The following is a 19670-nucleotide window of genomic DNA, read 5'->3' as shown; positions in this document are numbered from 1 at the left end:
GTTGCATAAAAGGGCTAGGCTTCCTAGCAGCTCTAGACGTCTCAACAGCAACATCAAAATCTGGGAAAAAAGGAGAGTAATGCCTTCAAATTCTGAAGGAAAATAATATTGTAGTGTTTAATACTCAGCCAAACTACCAGGTGAATGTGAGTAGAATAAAAATCGTTTTCATAATATGTCAGAAGTTAATATCCTACGCAAACTAACTTTCTTACAAAACTGTTATAGAACATGCCTACTTACACAAGGTCATAAAACACAAAAAAGAGGGTGATATTGCATGCAATAGCCAGGAATCTGTTCTTAAAGAGAGAGAAGGATGTCCCCAGGGTGATGGTGGAAGTAGTCCCAGGAGGACTGCTGTGCAGCAGTAGAGATAAACAGTCCTGCCTGGAGTAGGTCAGAAAGCTCTGGGAGAGAGATTTTCAGGAAGATGACAATGTGACTGGGTCCCCTAAATGTGATGACTGGTATTAGAAAGCCAGGGAAGAGTTTGGGATTGAATTTGGTAAAAAGATATAGAAAAGTAAGCACACGTATAAACAAGACAATTATCAACCCCAGGGAAAATGTACATTGTGCAAGAAGGGAACATATCATAGCAAACTAATCATAGTTTTACTACATGACACAACTGAGCATAGCATTTATGTACTCAGCAGATTGGAAATATGGAATATGATCTAATTGAAACTAATATGACAAGTACAGCTGCTTTGGGAAAATGGGAGTATGCTGGCTTTAAAACCAAAAGAACAAGAAAGTAGGCTGTTTTTCATCTGCCATGTTGGAAATTCAATAACTAATGACTAAAACAGAAAAGTAATGATAATAAATTTATACTGTTTAACGACATGATGGAAGCTACCAAACACATTAGCTAAAAGAGGTATAAGTGGTTGCTTCTTGGCTGGGAGAGACTGTAAGAAGGACAAGTGAATCATAGGACTGCTATTCTATCCTAAAACTAATAAGCTTTTTAGAAATTTTTGAATCTTTACATATAAATATAGATAGCTATAGTTATACAACTTGGATAAAAATAAAAATATTTAAAAAACAAAAATAAATCAAAATATGAAGTTGTTTATTTTTAGGTGATTTTGCTTTTCTTTTTTCTACTTTTCTGTATTTTATACCAAAAACATATTCTTTTTTTATTAAAAATTATCTTCACTGTAAACAAGAAATAGGAAGCTGAGAAAGGCCAGATAAATGTCCTCATGTCACAGTTCTTGTATGTGGTGGTTCTGGGATTCCAGTGCAAACCTCACTGACTCAAATTACTTTTATCTTCATCAAATCATTCAGTCTTCATTAAAATCCAAGAAGCAAAAAGTTGTGTTGTCAGACATGGTGGTTCACTCCTGTAATCCCAGCTGTGAGGGAGGCATAGATAGACGGATCATGGTCCAAGGCTGACCTATTGGCAAAACAAGACCCTATATGAAAAATAAAACCCTATATGAAAAATAACTAAAGCAAAAAAAGGTGGAGATGTGACTCAAGTGGTAAAGTGCCTGTCTGGCAAAAGCAAGACCCTGAGTTCAAGCCCTATTATTGCCCCCCCCCAAAAAAAAGTTGTGTCTCATCATTCTCACACATCTCTAATGGTGCTTCTTTGTACAATGATCTATCTATTGATTTATATTCACCTGCTTCCAGAAAGGTGAGTCAGAATTCCAAAGACATGTGCGCTATTTAGCAAAATAAAATAAAATAAAAATGAGGAGAGTATTTGATTACTCTGGTTTCATGTTCTCAGACTGCTGAGTGAATCTGCTCACAGAGTGCTCTGTCTTCCTTTCCCTTGGAGAGTGGAAGTCTCCTGAGGACGTCACTGAGTCCTCTTGTTTCCCCCTGAGTGTCTGGTGCAGGGCTAGGCACCAAGATGCGCGGTGAGTGTTCGCTGACTGGACTTGCTGGGAAAGCTGTGGCTTCTAGGAGTGAGATTTCAGCTTCTTACCTCCCTCACTGTGACTGTCCTAAAATGGTATATGTGAGCTTTTCTTGGTAACTGACTCCATTTGGGAATGGAGCAGGATAGATTAAACATTTAGTTTATGCAAAATTGTAAAATTGATCTGAAGAATTGTCTTTTTAACCAGGGCCTACACTATGTCTGTCCCTTTTCTTGTTTCTTTGACCAGTCATGCAGATTTCATTCTTTAAAGTGGACAGGACTTAGAAAAGGGGAGGATTTCATCTTTGTTTGGAAGACTGTGGTTTGGTGTTAGTGCCTTTTTGTTGCCATAGTGAGATGCATTTATTCTGTTCAAAGATCAGGGAGCTCTGACAAAGTAAATACCCCCAACTCCCGCTGCTAATTATCCTTCAGTGCTGTGGGTCCATGTCCTCACTCAGGGGACTTGGTGGCTGTGCAGTAGATGGGATGGAAAATAGCAGTTATCAACACCTTTGAGCTCAAAGAGTGAGTAAGTCAGTCTTTGAGGTTTGAGATATAAATGCTTGCAGAAATCTGAAGTTATACTATTAGAACAACATTCAGATAGGGACTTTCTTTGCTGCCTACCTCATAAGAAGTCTTTTCATAGTATGTTGTTGGTAAGATGTTTTTTAGGAAGTACACATTGTAAGTGTGCTAGAAAATCAACATGAAGAAAAATATTTAAAAAACATTTCAAGGCCATCTGAATTCTGTGGGACCTTGCTGTTGGTACTTCATTTTCTCCTACCTTAAATAGCAAGTGTTTATTTTACTCTTGCTACGTGACCAAAATGGTTCTAGGTCATGTGCATTTAGCAGATGAGCAAAACAGATCCAGGGCTGTCTTCATGGACTCCATGGTCTCGGCACTGGTTTTCCCATGTAAAGTTTCAGCATTGTTTGCCTAATATTTTAACAAGAAAGGAGACATTCTTAGCTGCTGCTGAGGTAACTTATCTACTAACAGTAGAAATAACAAAAACATTTTAATTATAATACATTTATTGGGTTTGTACTTAATAAATACTTGATAAGCACCTTTGATATGGCTATTTCACCTAGTCCTTGGAACCTATAGTAAAATATGATCAAAATTTTAGAGTGGAGGAAACTGAAACTCAAAGACTTTAAATAATATTTAATGCTCATAGTGAGTAGCACAGCCAACTTGGAGCCACACAAGTAGGATTCAAGTCTAAGCCACAACCCTGAGTGATTTAACTTTTCTGGGTCTATACAACTCATCTACAAAATGTCAATAATAATATTACCACTTCATACTGTTTGAGCAAGGACTAAATAAGATAGTGCACATTAAGGTGCCTGGACTGTGCCTATAATGTATATACTTATCGGCATGAATGCGGTCATTAACTGTGACCCAGAGGTGGCAGAGTATACACACAGAGACACATAATTAAGCATTTATGGGCACCATTATTAATTTTCTTGAGACTCATAGGGATGGGGTGAGAGGGGAAGGGGAGACTTAGGATAATCAATTTAATCAACACATGCCTATGAAGACCTCGTCACCTTAGGTTTTGGGTCACTCAGTGAGCATAGCCTCTCTGCTCCCCTCTGCTTGGCCATCTGCTGAACTCCTACCCAAACTACAAGTCTCAGGTGAAATGCTGCCTCTCCTTGGAGCTTTTTGTGTTGAAATAGGAAGTGATTTCTTCCCCCTTAGAACTCTTGTGGCTTTTGCTGTATAGAATAGTGGTTCCTAAGTAAGCACCCACAGACTGGTTCCAGGCAAGTTCTATTGGGAACTCCCCAGGAGCTATTAAAATACAGAATACCAACTCAAGCCCCAGAGAGTCTGTTTATAGGAGGTCCACCACTCTGCATTTTAGAAAAGGTATTTGTGTGGCTGGGTATAGCAGTGGATGCTATACTAACAGCACTCAGCAGGAGGATTGAGAATTCAAAGCTATCTAGCAAGAACTTATCTCAAAACAACAGCAACATCAAAAAGTATTGGGGTGATTGTGATGGGTAGACGTATTTGGGAATCATTTTAGGACCAGTCCTGTGGCTCTCGGTACATATACATTACTTTATATTATATTCTCTTTTCCCAAGAAGTTATCTTTTTGATACTCCAACTGCTATGCTTTGAATATGTCCCCAAATTTCATGTGTTGGAAAACGAATTCTTAAATTTTTTTGCTGGTGGTGTTTGGAGGTGGCGTCTTTGGGAGATAATTAGGATTAGATAAGGTCCTCAGGATGGGCCCCTGTCATAGGACAAGAGGAAAAGAGTTGACACATGCTTGCTCTCTCTTGCCATGTGATGCCTTCCTCCATGTTGTGATGCAACAAGAAGCCTTCACCAGATTCCAGCTCCATGCTCTTGTGCTTCTCAGACTCTGACCTATGAGCTAAAAAACCTTATTCTTTATAAATTACCCAGTTTCAGGTATTTTGTTACAGCATCAGAAAACAAATTAAGACCCCAATGCAGGAATAAAATGAAGAAAAGCTATGGGAAAATACAGAAGGATGAAAACCCTTACGACATTTCTCCAAGGTTTTAATCCTCTCTAGAACACTTTGCTGAATTCCTGTGGACTAAGTTGGCTTTTCTTGATCTCCAAATGCAGTGGTGCTTGCATTACTTACTTGAATCTGTTTTTTTTTTAGTAAAAAATTGAATTATTGGAAAGATTTGGAGCTAACCAAAGAGTAATCAAAATAAGATGTCTATGGATATCGATCCAGAAACATCAGTGCCCTGAGTGCTTGTTCCTTATCTTATGATTCTACTGTATTCCATGTTCTAGCTTCATTCTCTTAGCATGCTGACTGGCTTTCTCTACATTCATCTAGTTGTCTTCATGTTCTGGAAGATTGTGACAGAGGGAGAAACATGCATGTCCAGACCAGAAAATCCAGCGTAAGGGTGTAGATTGGAATGGCCTCGGTCACAATCTCACATCCAGGCCAAGGATTCTAGCCAGGGGTTTGGAATATGGTGATTGACAGACACCAAGCAGTCTGTGGCCCATGGAAAATGGAAGTCCTGCATAAGAAAATGAGAAGCAGAGATAAGAGTGTTGTTGGGGGTCCAGCTTTACTCTGCTCTTGCAGCCTAGTGTACTCTTTTGTGAGAAAGACAGAAAGGTACAGCTGATAAACTGTGTTCAATGGAATGCAGTCAAAAGCAGGGTTTGAGGGTAGCTATGGAGTCCCCTTGATTAGGACTCTACTATTCTGCCACTCAAATACTCCAACCTTGGGAAAATTACTTAATTTCTCTGCACTCCAGTTTCTCCAATAGTAGTAGTAGTATTTCATAGAGTTGATGGGAAATTGGGATGATTATGTAACATGCTTAGAATCATGATAGGGATCCTTTACACAAATGTTGGATAATAGCCATGATTAATTATTCTGCTGTCTCTTTAGATGTAAGTCCCATGCAACAACCTTGGCTTTCTTTCTCCCAGGACTAGCACAGTGCATGGCTTTTGCTGAGTAAGTAGTCAGTAATGTTGGGTTGTCAGTGAAGGTAGACCATGCCCAATGAGCAATGCCTTTACTGCACTTAGTGTCCTCTGCTATCCCAGGAAAAAGAAATCAAAGACTCTGGGGACTGGAGAGCAAAAGTGGAACCTGCAGTCAGCTGAGCATGTTCATGTTGAACTGACTTTCCCTTTGGAGAAGCACAGCCCTATGCAGTGTCGTGTTTAAACAGAAAATCATATAACAAATGAGCAACAAGAAAGAGGCAGGCAAGACTTTGTTTCATTTTTTTTCCCTTCTGAGGAATTTATCTTATTTTGGTGTCTTGAACTTAAATCAGACTGCACCAGCTTAATCTTCTGGTAATTGGAACCATAAAGCATCAGCATCTAACACTGTGCTTTATAAGCAAAACATTTGCTAAAAACTTATCAGCATAAGCAGGATACACAAGACCTACTTAAAGAGGATATTCTTGCAAAGCACCTCAGAAGCATGCACTTCCTTGCGATTGCATTGGCAGGAGTGCATACAAGAAACTATCAATGTTTTAGCTTTTAGTTTAAGCAGTAGTAGAGGGACTTTTTGAAAATTTTGCAATTTAGAAAGTGTTTTGATCTATGTATCTTGAATGGATACAACAATTTATTCTAAGGTTATACGCTAGAAAAAGACTTAATGGACAAAAACATCCATAACAACAAAAATTCATGTCAAGAGCTCTTAATTTAAAATATAGTATGGCTTTTAACATTCTTGAAATAGGACATGAACCCAGAAGATCAAAAGGGAAAGAGCATACATTTGACTCTACAAATTAAAAACTTCATTATTAAAATGTTTTAAAGCCAAATGGACAGCCTTGAAAAAATATTCCTGAGATATGTTAAAGAGAGAACAATTTACTTAATACTTTTAAGTGCACCTGCAAATCAAAGACTAACAAGTACACAAAATAAGTGAATGGGCATTTTTCTGAAAAATACATATAGACACATATGCAGCTTTACTCATTGTTAAAGTCATGAGATAAATCAATAATTCCATATTTTTCATGTGCTAAATCAAGGCCAGTCGATGTAGGAGTGTTGGCAAGGTGGTGGGCAAAAAGTCATTCCTACATATTATTGATTTGAAGGAGATTGGGTGAGCTACTGGCAATAGCTGTTACATTGGAAAATTTGCATATATTTGCCAGTGGTGATACTTCTATAAATTTAACCTACAAACATATGCACAAAAGCCCACCAAGGATATTTGTGGTAGTATTGTTGGCAATAGCAGATCATTTACCCATCTTTCAAAGATCATCAGTAAGTTAAGTATTTCAACACAAGGAAAACCGTTTAAAATAATTAGATGGATATGTGATGGTAGAAATGGATAGAGACAAAGAATTAAATGGAAATGCTTAATCCATGCTCCTCTAGGAATGACAGCATGTTGTTTTTGCTGTTAAAAAGGAATGATGTATGCAGAGAAAATCTCTTACAGGATACACAACTTTGCTAATAGCAGTTGCATTGTGGGAACAGAATTGAAAATTTGGAATGGAAAGGAGGCCTAATTTTCATGGAATAATTGTACTTTTTAAAATCATTCGTAATTTTCAGCTTTATTAGGACCAGACATTACACTTAATGGTTTACAGTGTTTCATGTTCAAAGCCATGTGCAAGTTGGACTTAATTACCTCCATTTTCTAGATGGGCGTTGTGATGTGGAAAGACTGAGTCACTTGTCCAGGGTCACACAGCTGGTGTCCTTGTTCCATCATCAATAGCAAGATTCACATACACAATAAGATGTACTGTTCTCAATCCACTCACATATGTTCATGATTTACTACTTACTAAGGCTGAAATCATTTTTTTAGGAAAAAATAAACTATCCTTTTAAACAATTACTTTTACTCAAAAATAAAAAAAAGAAAGTGCATTTTCTGCTATACCTTCTAGAATGCTCTACCTGCAATCTAGGTATCAGGGTGTTATTACAAACTCTAAAAAGGGTTTCCTTTTTTTGTGTGTGTGTAAGCTAAAATTTTTTTTATTATTATTCATATGTACATACAATGTTTGGGTCATTTTTCCCCCCTTCCCCCTTCCCCTCCCTTAAACTCTCCACCCCTCCCTCTCCCCCCCCACCCCCTTACTTCCAGGCAGAAACTATTTTGCAATTATCTCTAGTTTTGTTGAAGAGAGAGCATAAGCAATAATAGGAAGGACCAAGGGTTTTTGCTAGTTGAGATAAGGATAGCTATACAGGGAGTTGACTTGCATTAATTTCCTGTACATGTGTGTTACCTTCTAAGTTAATTCTTCTTGAACTAACCTTTTCTCTAGTTCCTGGTTCCCTTCTCCTATTGGCCTCAGTTGCTTTAAAGTATCTGCTTTAGTTTCTCTCAGTTGAGGGCAACAAATGCCATCTAGTTTTTTAGGTGTCTTACCTATCCTCATACCTCCCTCGTGTGCACTCCCTTTTATCTTGTGAACAAAGTCCAATACCTTTGTTGTGTTTGCCTTTTACCTAAGTCTGCATATGAGAGAGAACATACAATTTTTGGTCTTTTAGGCCAGGCTAACCTCACTCAGAATGATGTTCTCCAATTCCATCCATTTACCAGCGAATGATAACATTTCGTTCTTCTTCATTGCTGCATAAAATTCCATTGTGTATAAATACTACATTTTCTTAACCCATTCATCAGTAGTGGGGCATCTTGACTTTTTCCATAACTTGGCTATTGTGAATAGTGCTGCAATAAACATGGGTGTGCAGGTGCCTCTGGAGTAACCTGTGTCACAGCCTTTGGGTATGTCCCCAAGAGTGGTATTGCTGGATCATATGGTAGATCTATGTTTAGATTTTTAAGAAGCCTCCAAATTTTTTTCCAGAGTGGTTGTACTAGTTTACATTCCCACCAGCAGTGTAAGAGAGTTCCTTTTTCCCCTCATCCTCGTCAACATCTGTTGTTAGTGGTGTTGCTGATGATGGCTATTCTAACAGGGGTGAGGTGGAATCTTAGTGTGGTTTTAATTTGCATTTCCTTTATTGCTAGAGATGGTGAGCATTTTTTCATGTGTTTTTTGGCCATTTGAATTTCTTCTTTTGAGAAAGTTCTGTTTAGTTCACTTGCCCATTTCTTTATTGGTTCATTAGTTTGGGGAAAATTTAGTTTTTTAAGTTCCCTATGTATTCTGGTTATCAGTCCTTTGTCTGATGTGTAGCTGGCAAATATTTTCTCCCACTCTGTGGGTGTTCTTTTCAGTTTAGAGACCATTTCTTTTGTTTTTAGTTTTATGAAGTCCCATTTATCTATGCTATCTCTTAGTTGCTGAGCTGCTGGGGTTCCATTGAGAAAGTCTTTGCCTATATCTATTAGTTCCAAAGTATTTCCTACTCTTTCCTGTACCAACTTTAGAGTTTGGGATCTCATATTAAGATCCTTGATCCATTTTGAGTTAATATTGGTATAGGGTGATAAACATGGATCTAGTTTCAGTTTTTTGCAGACTGCTAACCAGTTTTCCCAGCAGTTTTTGTTGAGGAGGCTTTCTTTTCTCCATCGTATATTTTTAGCTTCTTTGTCAAAGATAAGTTGGTTATAGTTGTGTGGCTTCATATCTGGGTCCTCTATTCTGTTCCACTTGTCTTCATGTCTGTTTTTGTGCCAGTACCATGCTGTTTTTATTGTTATTGCTTTGTAATATAGTTTGAAGTAGGGTATTGTGATACCTCCAGCGTTGTTCTTTTTACTGAGTATTGCCTTGGCTATTCGTGGCCTCTTGTGTTTCCATATAAATTTAATGTTAGATTTTTCAATCTCCTTGATGAATGTCATTGGGATTTTGATGGGAATTGCATTAAACATATAGATTACTTTTGGGAGTATAGACATTTTTACTATGTTGATTCTACCAATCCATGAGCATGGGAGATCTCTCCACTTTCTGTAGTCTTCCTCAATCTCTTTCTTCAGAAGTTTATAGTTTTCCTTATAGAGGTCTTTCACATCCTTTGTTAAGTTTACACCTAGGTATTTGATTTTTTTTGAGGCTATTGTAAATGGAATTGTTTTCATATATTCTTTCTCAGTTTGTTCATTATTAGTGTATACAAATGCTAATGATTTTTCTATGTTGATTTTATATCCTGATACCTTGCTATAGTTGTTGATGGTGTCTACACCATCTGCAAATAGGGGTATTTTGACCATTTCTTTACCTATTTGTATTCCTTTTATTTCTTCTTTTTGCCTAATTGCTATTGCTCTGGCTAGGAATTCCAGTACTATGTTGAATAGGAGTGGAGATAGTGAGCATCCTTGTCTGGTTCCTGATTTTAGAGGGAATGGTTTCAGTTTTTCACCATTAAATATAATGCTGGCTGTAGGTTTGTCATATATAGCTTTGATAATGTTGAGGTACTTTCCTTCTATTCCTAGTTTTCTTAGAGCTTTTATCATGAAATGGTGTTGGATCTTATCAAAGGCTTTTTCTGCATCTATTGAGATGATCAAGTGGTTTTTGTCTTTGCTTCTGTTAATGTGGTTTATTACGTTTATTGATTTTTGTATGTTGAACCACCCCTGCATTCCTGGGATGAAGCTTACTTGGTCGTGGTGAATGATCTTTTTGATGTGTTGTTGAATTTGGTTTCCCATTATTTTATTGAGGATTTTTGCTCAGTGTTCATGAAGGAGATTGGCCTATAGTTCTCCTTTTTGGAGGTATCTTTGCCTGGTTTTGGGATAAGTATAATACTGGCTTCATAAAATGTGTTAAGCAGTTTTCCTTCCCTTTCTATTTCGTGGAACAGTTTAGGGAGGGTTGGTATAAGTTTTTCTTTAAAGGTCTGATAGAATTCAGCAGAGAATCCATCATGTCCTGGACTTTCCTTTTTAGGGAGACTCTTGATTGCTTCTTCAGTTTCATTTTGTGTTATAATCCAGTTGGGTGATTAATGTCCTATTGTTCAGTTTTGGATGATCATAAGTATCTAGAAATCTGTCAGTTTCTTTAAGATTTTTGAATTTATTTGAATATATGTTCTCGAAGTAGTCTAGTCTGATAATTTCCTGGATTTGTTGGTGTTTGTTGTTATCTCTCCTATTGCATTCCTGATTCTACTAATTTGGGTTTTTCTCTCCTCATTTTGGTCAGGCTTGCCAGGGGTCTATTGATCTTGTTTATTTTTTCAAAGTACCAACCTTTTGTTTCATTAATTCTTTGTATGGGTTCTTTGGTTTCTATTTTGTTGATTTCAGCTCTTATTTTTAATAATTTTTTCCTTCTACTTGTTTTGGGATTTGCTTATTCTTGTTTTTCTAGGAGTTTGAGATGTATCATTAAGTCATTGATTTGAGATCTTTCAGTCTTTTAAACATATGCACTCATGGCTATAAACTTTCCTGTCAGTACTGCCTTTGCTGTGTCCCATAGGTTACGGTAGGTTGTGTTTTCATTTTCATTGATTTCCAGGGACTTTTTAATTTCCTTTTTTATTTCATCAATGAACCATTGTTCATTAAGCAATGAGTTATTCAGTTTCCAGCTGTTTGCATGTTTTTGTCTTTATTTTTGTTGTTGAGTTCAAGTTTTATTGCATTGTGATCAGATAGAATGTATGGTATAATTTCTATCCTAGGGCTTGTGCCCTAGAATATGATCTATTTTGGAGACAGTTCCATGGGTTGCTGAGAAGAATGTATATTGTGTAGAAGTTGGATGAAATGTTCTGTAGACATCAACGTGGTCCATTTGATCTATGGTACATTTTAGATCTAGGATTTCTTTATTGATTTTTTGTTTGGATGACCTATCTATTGATGATAGTGGGATGTTAAAGTCTCCCATGACCACTGTGTTGGAGTTAATATATGCTTTTAGGTCCTTCACTGTATGTTTGATGAAATTGGGTGCATTGACATTGGGTGCATATAGGTTGATAATTGTTATTTCCTTTTGGTCTATTTCCCCTTTTATTAGTATGGAATGTCCTTCTTTATCTTGTTTGATGAATGTAGGTTTGAAGTCTACTTTGTCAAAGTTAAGTGTTTCTAATCCTGCCTGTTTTCGGGGGCCATTGGCTTGGTAAATCTTCTTCCAGCCTTTCATCCTAAGCCTATGCTTATTTCTATCGGTGAGATGGGTCTCCTGTAAGCAACAAATTGTTGGATCTTCCTTTTTAATCCAGTTCATCAAACAGTGCCTTTTGATGGGGGAATTAAGTCCATTAACATTAAGTTTTAGTACTGATAGGTATGTGGTGATTCCTGTTATTTAGTTGTCTTAGTTGTTTGAAGGTTTATTGTGTGTACCTAAATCGATGTTACTCTCTACTGTCTTGCTTTTTCTTTTTCTGTGGTTTGGTGCTGGCTGTCTTTTCATGGTTAAGTTGGGTTTCACTTTCTGTGTGCAGACTCTCTTGAAGAATCTTTCATAGTGGTGGCTTTGTGGTCATATATTGTTTTAGTTTCTGCTTATCATGGAAGACTTTTATTGCTCCATTTATTTTGAATGATAGTTTTGTTGGGTAGAGTATCCTAGGGTTGAAGTTATTTTCATTCAGTGCCTAGAAGACCTCACCCCAAGCTCTTCTTGCTTTTAATGTTTCTGTTGAGAAATCTGCTGTGATTTTGATGGGTTTACTTTTGTATGTTATTTGTTTTTTCTCTCTTACAGCCTTCAATATTCTTTCTCGAGTCTCTGTACTTGTTGCTTTAATGATAATATGCCATGGGGTAGTTCTATTTTGATGTGGTCTGTTTGGTGTTCTGGAGGCCTCTTGCATCTGTATGGGCATAGATTTTTCTAGATTTGGGAAATTTTCTGTAATTATTTTGTTGAATATATTACACATTCCCTTTGCTTGCACCTCTTCTCCTTCTTCAATGCCCATGATTTTCAGGTTTGGTCTTTTGATGGAGTCAGTGAGTTCTTGCATTTTCTTTTCACAGGTTTTGAGTTGTTTAACTAATAGTTCTTGGGTTTTTCCTTTAATTACCATTTCATCTTCGAGTTCTGAGATTCTGTCTTCTGTTTGTTCTATTCTGCTGGATTGGCCTTCCATTTTGTTTTGCATTTCTGTTTCATTCTTTTTTCTGAGGTTTTCCATATCCTGAGTTTCTTCCTCTTTAATGTTCTCTGTTTTTGCCCTGAGTTCATTTATCTCTTTATTTATCTTGTTCTTTGTTTCACTTTGGTGTTTGTACAGTGTTTCTATAGTTTTTTTTATTTGTTCTTGTGCTTTCTCAAATTCTCTGTTTTTGTTGTCTTGGAATTTCTTGAGTGTCTCCTGTACATTTTGGTTGACCATATCCAGTATCATCTCTATAAAATTCTCATTTATTACTTGCAGGATTTCTTCTTTCAGAGTGTTCTTGTGGGCTTCATTGGGTTCTTTGGCATCGTTTATCTTCATTTTGTTGGAGTCTGTTTGGATCTGAGTATCTGTTTTCTTCATTTCCCTCTGGTTCCTGTACTAATTTATTACTGGGGGAAAACTGGTTTCCCTCTTTTTTCCATCTTCCTGTCATTACCCTTGCCATTGTTACTGTCCCTGTACTGTGTGTAATTCAGTATTGTCTAGCTTGTAATAATAACAATGGTGATATTTGGTGGTATGCTTCTCTCGAGCTGGTAGGAGCTGGCGTCTGGAGCCCTCCTGGTTTCTCTGTTTACCGTGGAGTGGGGATGCTATTGTGGGTTGGGGGTGTGGTGGTGTCAGAGTTTTACCTCTTCTTGGTGGTTTTTCCTGCAAGGTGTGTCTCCAGTGTCTCTACAAGATTTTACTTTAGGAAGCATGCTTTTTGCTTCCTCCCTCTAGTCACCATCTTGGAATCTCTCTTCCTTTTTTTTTTCAGCACTGTTTATCACATGGAATGTTGAGACTGGGAGATGGTAAGAGAAGTAAAAGAAAAGTAACAACAATAGGCAGCATGCTTCTCAGAACCAGCATGCTCGTGTGCAGCGAAAGACTTGGAAAAACTGATTTGGCTCTCATAATTCTAGAAGGAAGGGAACAAATCACATGTCACTTCATCTCATTCTGCTACTAGGATGGGTAGACACACAATAAGAATAACATGAAGACAATTAAACAAAAGTGGGTGAGAGTCCAGGTCCACAGGGAGAAAGGCAAATCCTATATGTTTATAATACTCTTGGATTTTTGCTGACAAAATAATCCACAACTCTGAATTCATCTCTATCTCTTGATAGTGACTGAATTTATGAGGTTTGGCTGTATTGTCAAATTAGTTTTTCTGCTAAATAGTGATTCTGTTGTTGGACATTTTAGAGGGACTGTTGAGATTGAATAAGAGCTTCTTTTCCTGTCACTTTCAATCTCTCTCTGATTTTCTTCCCAGGTTGTGTTACAGGTGGAAGTGATTTTAAGTTGCATAGTATTGAACTGGACTGTTCTTTCTTCAACTGACTAGATATAAGGACATAAATGAGATATGCTATCTCCAAAACTTTAGACCTGTCACTTTTCTGAAGGGCTTAATTTAGGCAGCTTTATTCATGTAAATTTACTAGGAACATGACATGTACTCTTTTATCATTTTAGTTGTTTAAGAATGCTTTATAAAAACAAAACACTGTTCCTGAAATGGATCACAACGAAAATTCACGCTTTCTAGGTACTTGTGTGCTTGAAGATTCAAAATCTCATTACAGTATTCTAGGCTAGACTTCTAGTGGAAAAAAATCACTGTGGATTATTGGATTTGCTCAAGGTAAAATATTGTACTTGCAAATAAATCCTAGTAAACAATATGAAACTCAAACTCATATAATGAGTTTAAAGGGTTCATTACTTTGGCTATTATAATGTGTACATCTAGAGAAAATGTACAGAAGTATTTTGTAAATTATTTTGATCACAACCCAAGGTAAAAAAAATACATAAAAAATTGCATATCCACTCATGTACATGAAACTGAACTGAAATTTTCAGAGGCAATGTATTATGTTATCTCATTTAAAGCATTTCTGTCCTACCCTATCTTAAATTTTAGTCTTCTTATGACAGTTAAACTTCCTTCCTAACTGACTCACAGTTTGAAAAATGCTTCCTTACAGGACCCAAGTGCTCACATTACTCATATTTGCAAAAGCAATTTTTTTGTGTGTTCTCGTATGTCCTTATAGCTTAGTTGGATTAATTTATTGTGAACCAAGATTGTGGAAATCACTATGCCTTATACTTTCACCAGTCTGAGAACATCAGGAATGTTCTGAGGTTGTGGGGAAACCTGTGTGAGTAAAATGATGAACAATATCAGCCCTCATGGAGAACCTGTGCTGGAAAGGGTGAAATAAATTCAGAATTCAAGAATAACTGTTAGTAAAGAAACTCCTTTACTAGCACTTTCTGGGTAAAGGTGTTCTTGTCTAATCTAAGAGGGTCCACTGAGAAAATAGAGGCAGGGAGATTCTTTCATCTCAAGTCACATTGTTATTTTGAGTGAAAATCCAGGGTTATTTGTAAACTGCATACCACTTCACATGATTGAGTGGAATTTGTGCTAAAAATAAAGTGGTTTGTAAGTTCAGAAGAGGAAGTGGTGATGAAATTGTATTATAAAAATATTTGAGCTTCAGAAAACTCAGAAAGACCTCCAGTGGTCCCTTTACCATTTCTTTTTTTCCTTCAGAAGGAGCTAAGCTAATTATTGTTTTTTTTTTTTTTTAAAGACAAAATAGGTCTTTTAGAGAAATGGGAGGTCCTGTCTAGTCTTTCACAATGTTTTCTAAATAAACTCTTAAAATCCCTCATTTGGCATTTACTCATCTAAATCCTTTTGAAAAAATAGGAATAAAATTAAGCATTTCTCTAGTCATCAGGGCATGAAACCAAAGATTGTCACTTGCTGGGTGACAAGAGTCTATATTTTGTTCTTCTCATCCCCAAGTATTTTGTGAACGTTTACCCAAGAGAACATGCAAGCTACACATGTACTAGATGTCCATCCACTGCGTCTTACTTCTAAGAGTTACAGATGTAAAATGGTCCATGTGGAAGGTCATCTCAGCTTCAAAGCAGTCAGTCTTCAGTAGACTTCTGTACACATCCTCACTTGTTAGCTGTGTGGGTCTTAGAAATAAGCTCATTCTGCAAATATGGGTGTAACAGTTCCTTGGGAAAATGGAAATCATGTAGATACAAAAGAGCAGTGTAGGGACAAAATAAGCAAGGAGAATGCTCTTAAAGTACTGATTCTAAGTAAAGACATAGCCCCACTACCTCTATCCTTGGCATTCAGCGGGAGTTTTAATTTTCCATTTATTTTTGTGACTAATCTGTAAGAGTCTCTTTCTTTATAGTGCCCTCACAAGACCATAGACTCCATAAAGATAGAGATTTAATTTTTATTCTATTATTACCATCTACCCAGCACCAAGCACTATGGTTAATATATAATAAGTGTGCAATGAATCTTTATCAGATGAATAATGTACTATAAGGTAATGTGGCATGTTGTCTTAAATGTACTTCAGTTTAGCCCAATCTTTGTTTATGATTGATTCACTACTGAAGAGCAAATGATAATAATTCACAATGTTCTTTTTTTATTATTTTACAGTCAACTTTGACCACTTTGAAATTTTGCGAGCTATTGGAAAAGGCAGTTTTGGGAAGGTGAGAACTGAATTGATTAACCTCCAGTAGAGTTGTGTAGCTTGGAACAGAGTCTAAGAATGTTCAGATTATTGAGATATAGGTACCATAAAGAAAACAAATTAGAAATATTTTTATAATGACTTTGTATAAGATTGTCACCACAATTTGAGGAAAGTATGTGAAAAGGCAGCTTCATAATTAACATATACTGTTCTCAGAATTATCTTATTCAAGTCAAATCTGATTATTCTCACTAGAGTCTGAGAGTTTTCCTTCTACCCTAAAGGAAATTAAGATTTCAGAATCATTTTCAAATTGTACAGCTGTTACTCTAATAATAGTTATTTTGTCATTGAAAGAGCTACTTTCTTTTCACATGGGAAAGAAGCTGTCTGGTTTCTACTTCTTTTTCCCCATTGAACTATGTTTGTTTGTTTTTTTTAAATCTACTATGAAAAATATGCATAGTCTGAATTTTTGTAAGAATCTTCTAGTTTCAAACCTTAACTTTTTAGTCTGTAATGTATGCCATAGACTAAAGAGAATTAAAGAGTGAATAATATTTCACATAAACTTGCATTTACTTTACCAGGTATTATATGGGCTTTAAAGGAATTTAAAAATATGGACATTATACTTTGTGATTCCTTATGTGTAGAATCCTTTTCATGATATCATCTAGGCTGTAAACAGAAACTCTTTGCACAGTGTTGTTCATCTTTACAGTTTAGTTGTGTCAATTTCAGCCCCTGCAAGCAGTAGTAAAGATTTTATTTGTTGTTGTTATCGGAGGATTCTTGACATGGAGGCAGATTTTCAATCTCTGAAAAATCTTAGAAACAAAAACGGACAAACTTTTTTGAGAAAGCAGAGGTTCAATAATTGACCTGGTGCCTAAAGGAAAGAAAATGAAAATTTCATTCTGAAATCAGAGCTAAATAGGAACTTTCACAGCAGAGACTTTGCAAATGATGAAGCATCATGCCAGCTAAAGATCAAGCCCTGTTCTGTCTCTCAGAGCCATGATCTGTCATTTCCCTAACTGCTTGCTTGGGTTTGCATCATTAGGTCTGCATTGTGCAGAAGAATGACACCAAGAAGATGTATGCCATGAAGTATATGAACAAGCAGAAGTGTGTGGAGCGCAATGAAGTGAGGAATGTCTTCAAGGAGCTCCAGATCATGCAGGGGCTGGAGCACCCTTTCCTGGTGAATTTATGGTAAGTGGTGTGACGACAGACCCTTTGAATGGAGCTGCTCCTGTCTCCATCCCCAAACACCATTACACAAACCCATCATGATTCCTGAGTGTGCATTTGCAAAGGTCTCATTGGGATCTTTCTCAAGCATTTTTGGTCTCCTAGATTTTTTTGGAAGGTGTTTCCTTTTTCTTTTTCCTTGTGCTGTGTATTGAACCTAGGGTTTCGTGCATGCTAAGCAAATGCTCTGCAAAAAAATTTTATTGTTCCAATAAATATGTCTTAGTTCAGTTGTCAGAAGTCCCCTGTCCTGGGTTTTGAACTCAGGGCCTCACTCTTGCTAGGCAGGAGTGATTTGAACCACATCCTCAGCCATTTTTGCTTTAGTCATTTTTCTTGTGTTTCTACCTGGGCTGTCCTGGACTGTGATCTTCCTATCTGTGCCTCCTACATGGGAGGGATGACTGTAATGTATCAATGTATCCATCTTACTGGTTGAGATGAGATCTCACTAAATTTTTGCCTTGACTAGCCTCAATCCTCCTAATCTCTGTCTCTCAAGTAGCTGGGATTACATATATGACCCACTGCACCAGGTTCGAGGGCAATATTTTTTAAAGCATTGTGATTAAGTGAGCTGACAAGGAATGAACTCAGGTGTCTTTCACTCACTAGCTAGTTTTTCCCATAAACTGTGGGGAAGAGACTTTGGGTACAAAGTATGTCCTCCCTGGTTAGCATTGCTCTTTGGAACTTGTACAAATCACTTTCTTCTTAAAATAATTGGTAACAGAACTAATTTCTTTTTAGTACACCTTGTAAATAGCTACAGATATACCTGTCACTTGGAAAAGGATAGGCACTGCCTTTCTCATCCAATAGGTTTGAAAAGAGTGGGAGTTAACTTATGTCAGTGGCTACACATTAACTCTCTGCGATCAGTTCTCAAAACCATTACCACAATCCAAGGTTTAGAAAATGCTGAAGAACTGGCGGTGTCTATTACCCCTGCTCTTCTTGAGGTCTTTATGCTCCTCTCTCATCTTGCTTTACATTTTAATGCAGCCATTATGTTAAGAGCCAGTTCTTAAAGCTAATTCAGCATGACTGTTACTTAAATATGCATGCCAAGCAGTTCTTACTCACCAGCAAAGCAAAGGATATGAAAGGTCTTTATCCAGAGAATGTTAAAATGCTAATGGAAAAATAATTGAGATTTTACTATGTGTTTAGGGATCTTTTTGGAGGAATCAGTGCATAAAACCTGCCTCCATCTGTCTTTAACTAGTACAGTTCACTTAATATACAATTTGCTCAAAGCCTTTATGCCACAGTTGAAAAGAAGATGGCTCTGTGTGACTTTGAAATAGATCTCTTTATAGTTTGTGCACTACTCAGACATGGTAAGAGTCTCATTTCGGCTCAGCCTCAGTGTATTTAATCAGTGTTTTTAAAGTGGCCTATTCAAAATGCTGCCCTGTAAAACATTAAAATGGATGATGCTCTCTCTTCCTTAGTAATCATCAAAGTGACTTTTTCCCTCTCTTTCTCTACCTTAAGAATGAAAAGGTGCTGTCATTTCACTGCCTCCCTTTGTTCAAAGGCATATTTTCCTTCTTTAAAAGTTCAGCCAAGTAATTTTATTTTGTAAAGGCCAAGAGCTCTCCACAAGGATAGATGTAACATTTGGCCCTTTTGTGTTTGTCTCTCATTGCTGTGTGGTCAGAGTTGATTTCGTTATAATCCTGTGTTTTCAAAATATATGAATGTATGAGACTTCAGGCTGCACAAAGTTTAAAATTTTTGTTATTTGGATGTACTATAGTTTACTCTGGCAATCTTTCATGTAAGGACAGAATTATTTATCTAAACATTAGGCTATCAAAACCTAAACCTCTTTGTATTTAATAGAGAAAAGATTCACATTCTATTCCAGAAAGAAAAAAAATTAATTCTTCCAATGCTTATTTTATAGTATGCTTAATAATATATTAAAATAAAAATAGTTATTTGAAAATTTGGTATTGTAAGAAAATATAGGCCCCAAAATGTGACCACGTGGAGAGGAGTGATCTGGCCAAGAGATTCTTTATTGCCAGGTGGGAGAGGGAGAGAGCAGAGAGCCAAGAGAGAGAGGGAGAGAGGGGCAGGGGCTTAAATACCCCTCAGTGGGACTCAGCATGATCTGATTGGTTAAGATCTTATGGTTCATGCTGATTGGAGGTTGGGGCAGAAGGAGGGTTCAAGCTAGACTTGAGGCAGGACCTTGACCCAGGAAAACAGAAGCTTAAGGGTACAGTAAGAACTGAAACCCATCGGTGCCATTATTGCCAACATTCCTCCCTTTTTTGTTTGTTAAGGAAGGGGGACGTTGTGTTCACTCTGGCTTCTTCGAGCTGGCAAGGGGCGGCGTAGGGGAAG

The 19670-nt window shown here is 37.0% G+C and overlaps 1 protein-coding gene across 5 annotated transcripts in view; it reads left to right on the top strand.

Moving 5' to 3' along the window:
- The window catches only part of Stk32a (serine/threonine kinase 32A), a 135653-nt gene that overhangs the window by 17867 nt on the left and 98116 nt on the right, over positions 1 to 19670 (top strand). For all 5 annotated transcript variants that reach the window (XM_074076714.1, XM_074076715.1, XM_074076711.1 and 2 more), the window contains 2 exons: positions 16013 to 16068; positions 17119 to 17270. In XM_074076714.1, coding sequence (XP_073932815.1) covers positions 16013 to 16068; positions 17119 to 17270 — 208 coding nt within the window. The remainder of the gene's footprint in view (positions 1 to 16012; positions 16069 to 17118; positions 17271 to 19670) is intronic.

This window comes from Castor canadensis, chromosome 6 (genome assembly GCF_047511655.1).
Source record: "Castor canadensis chromosome 6, mCasCan1.hap1v2, whole genome shotgun sequence".
Lineage (NCBI taxonomy): Eukaryota > Metazoa > Chordata > Mammalia > Rodentia > Castoridae > Castor > Castor canadensis.
The sequence above is the reverse complement of the archived record's forward strand: the minus strand, read 5'-3'. Positions and strand labels throughout refer to the sequence as shown.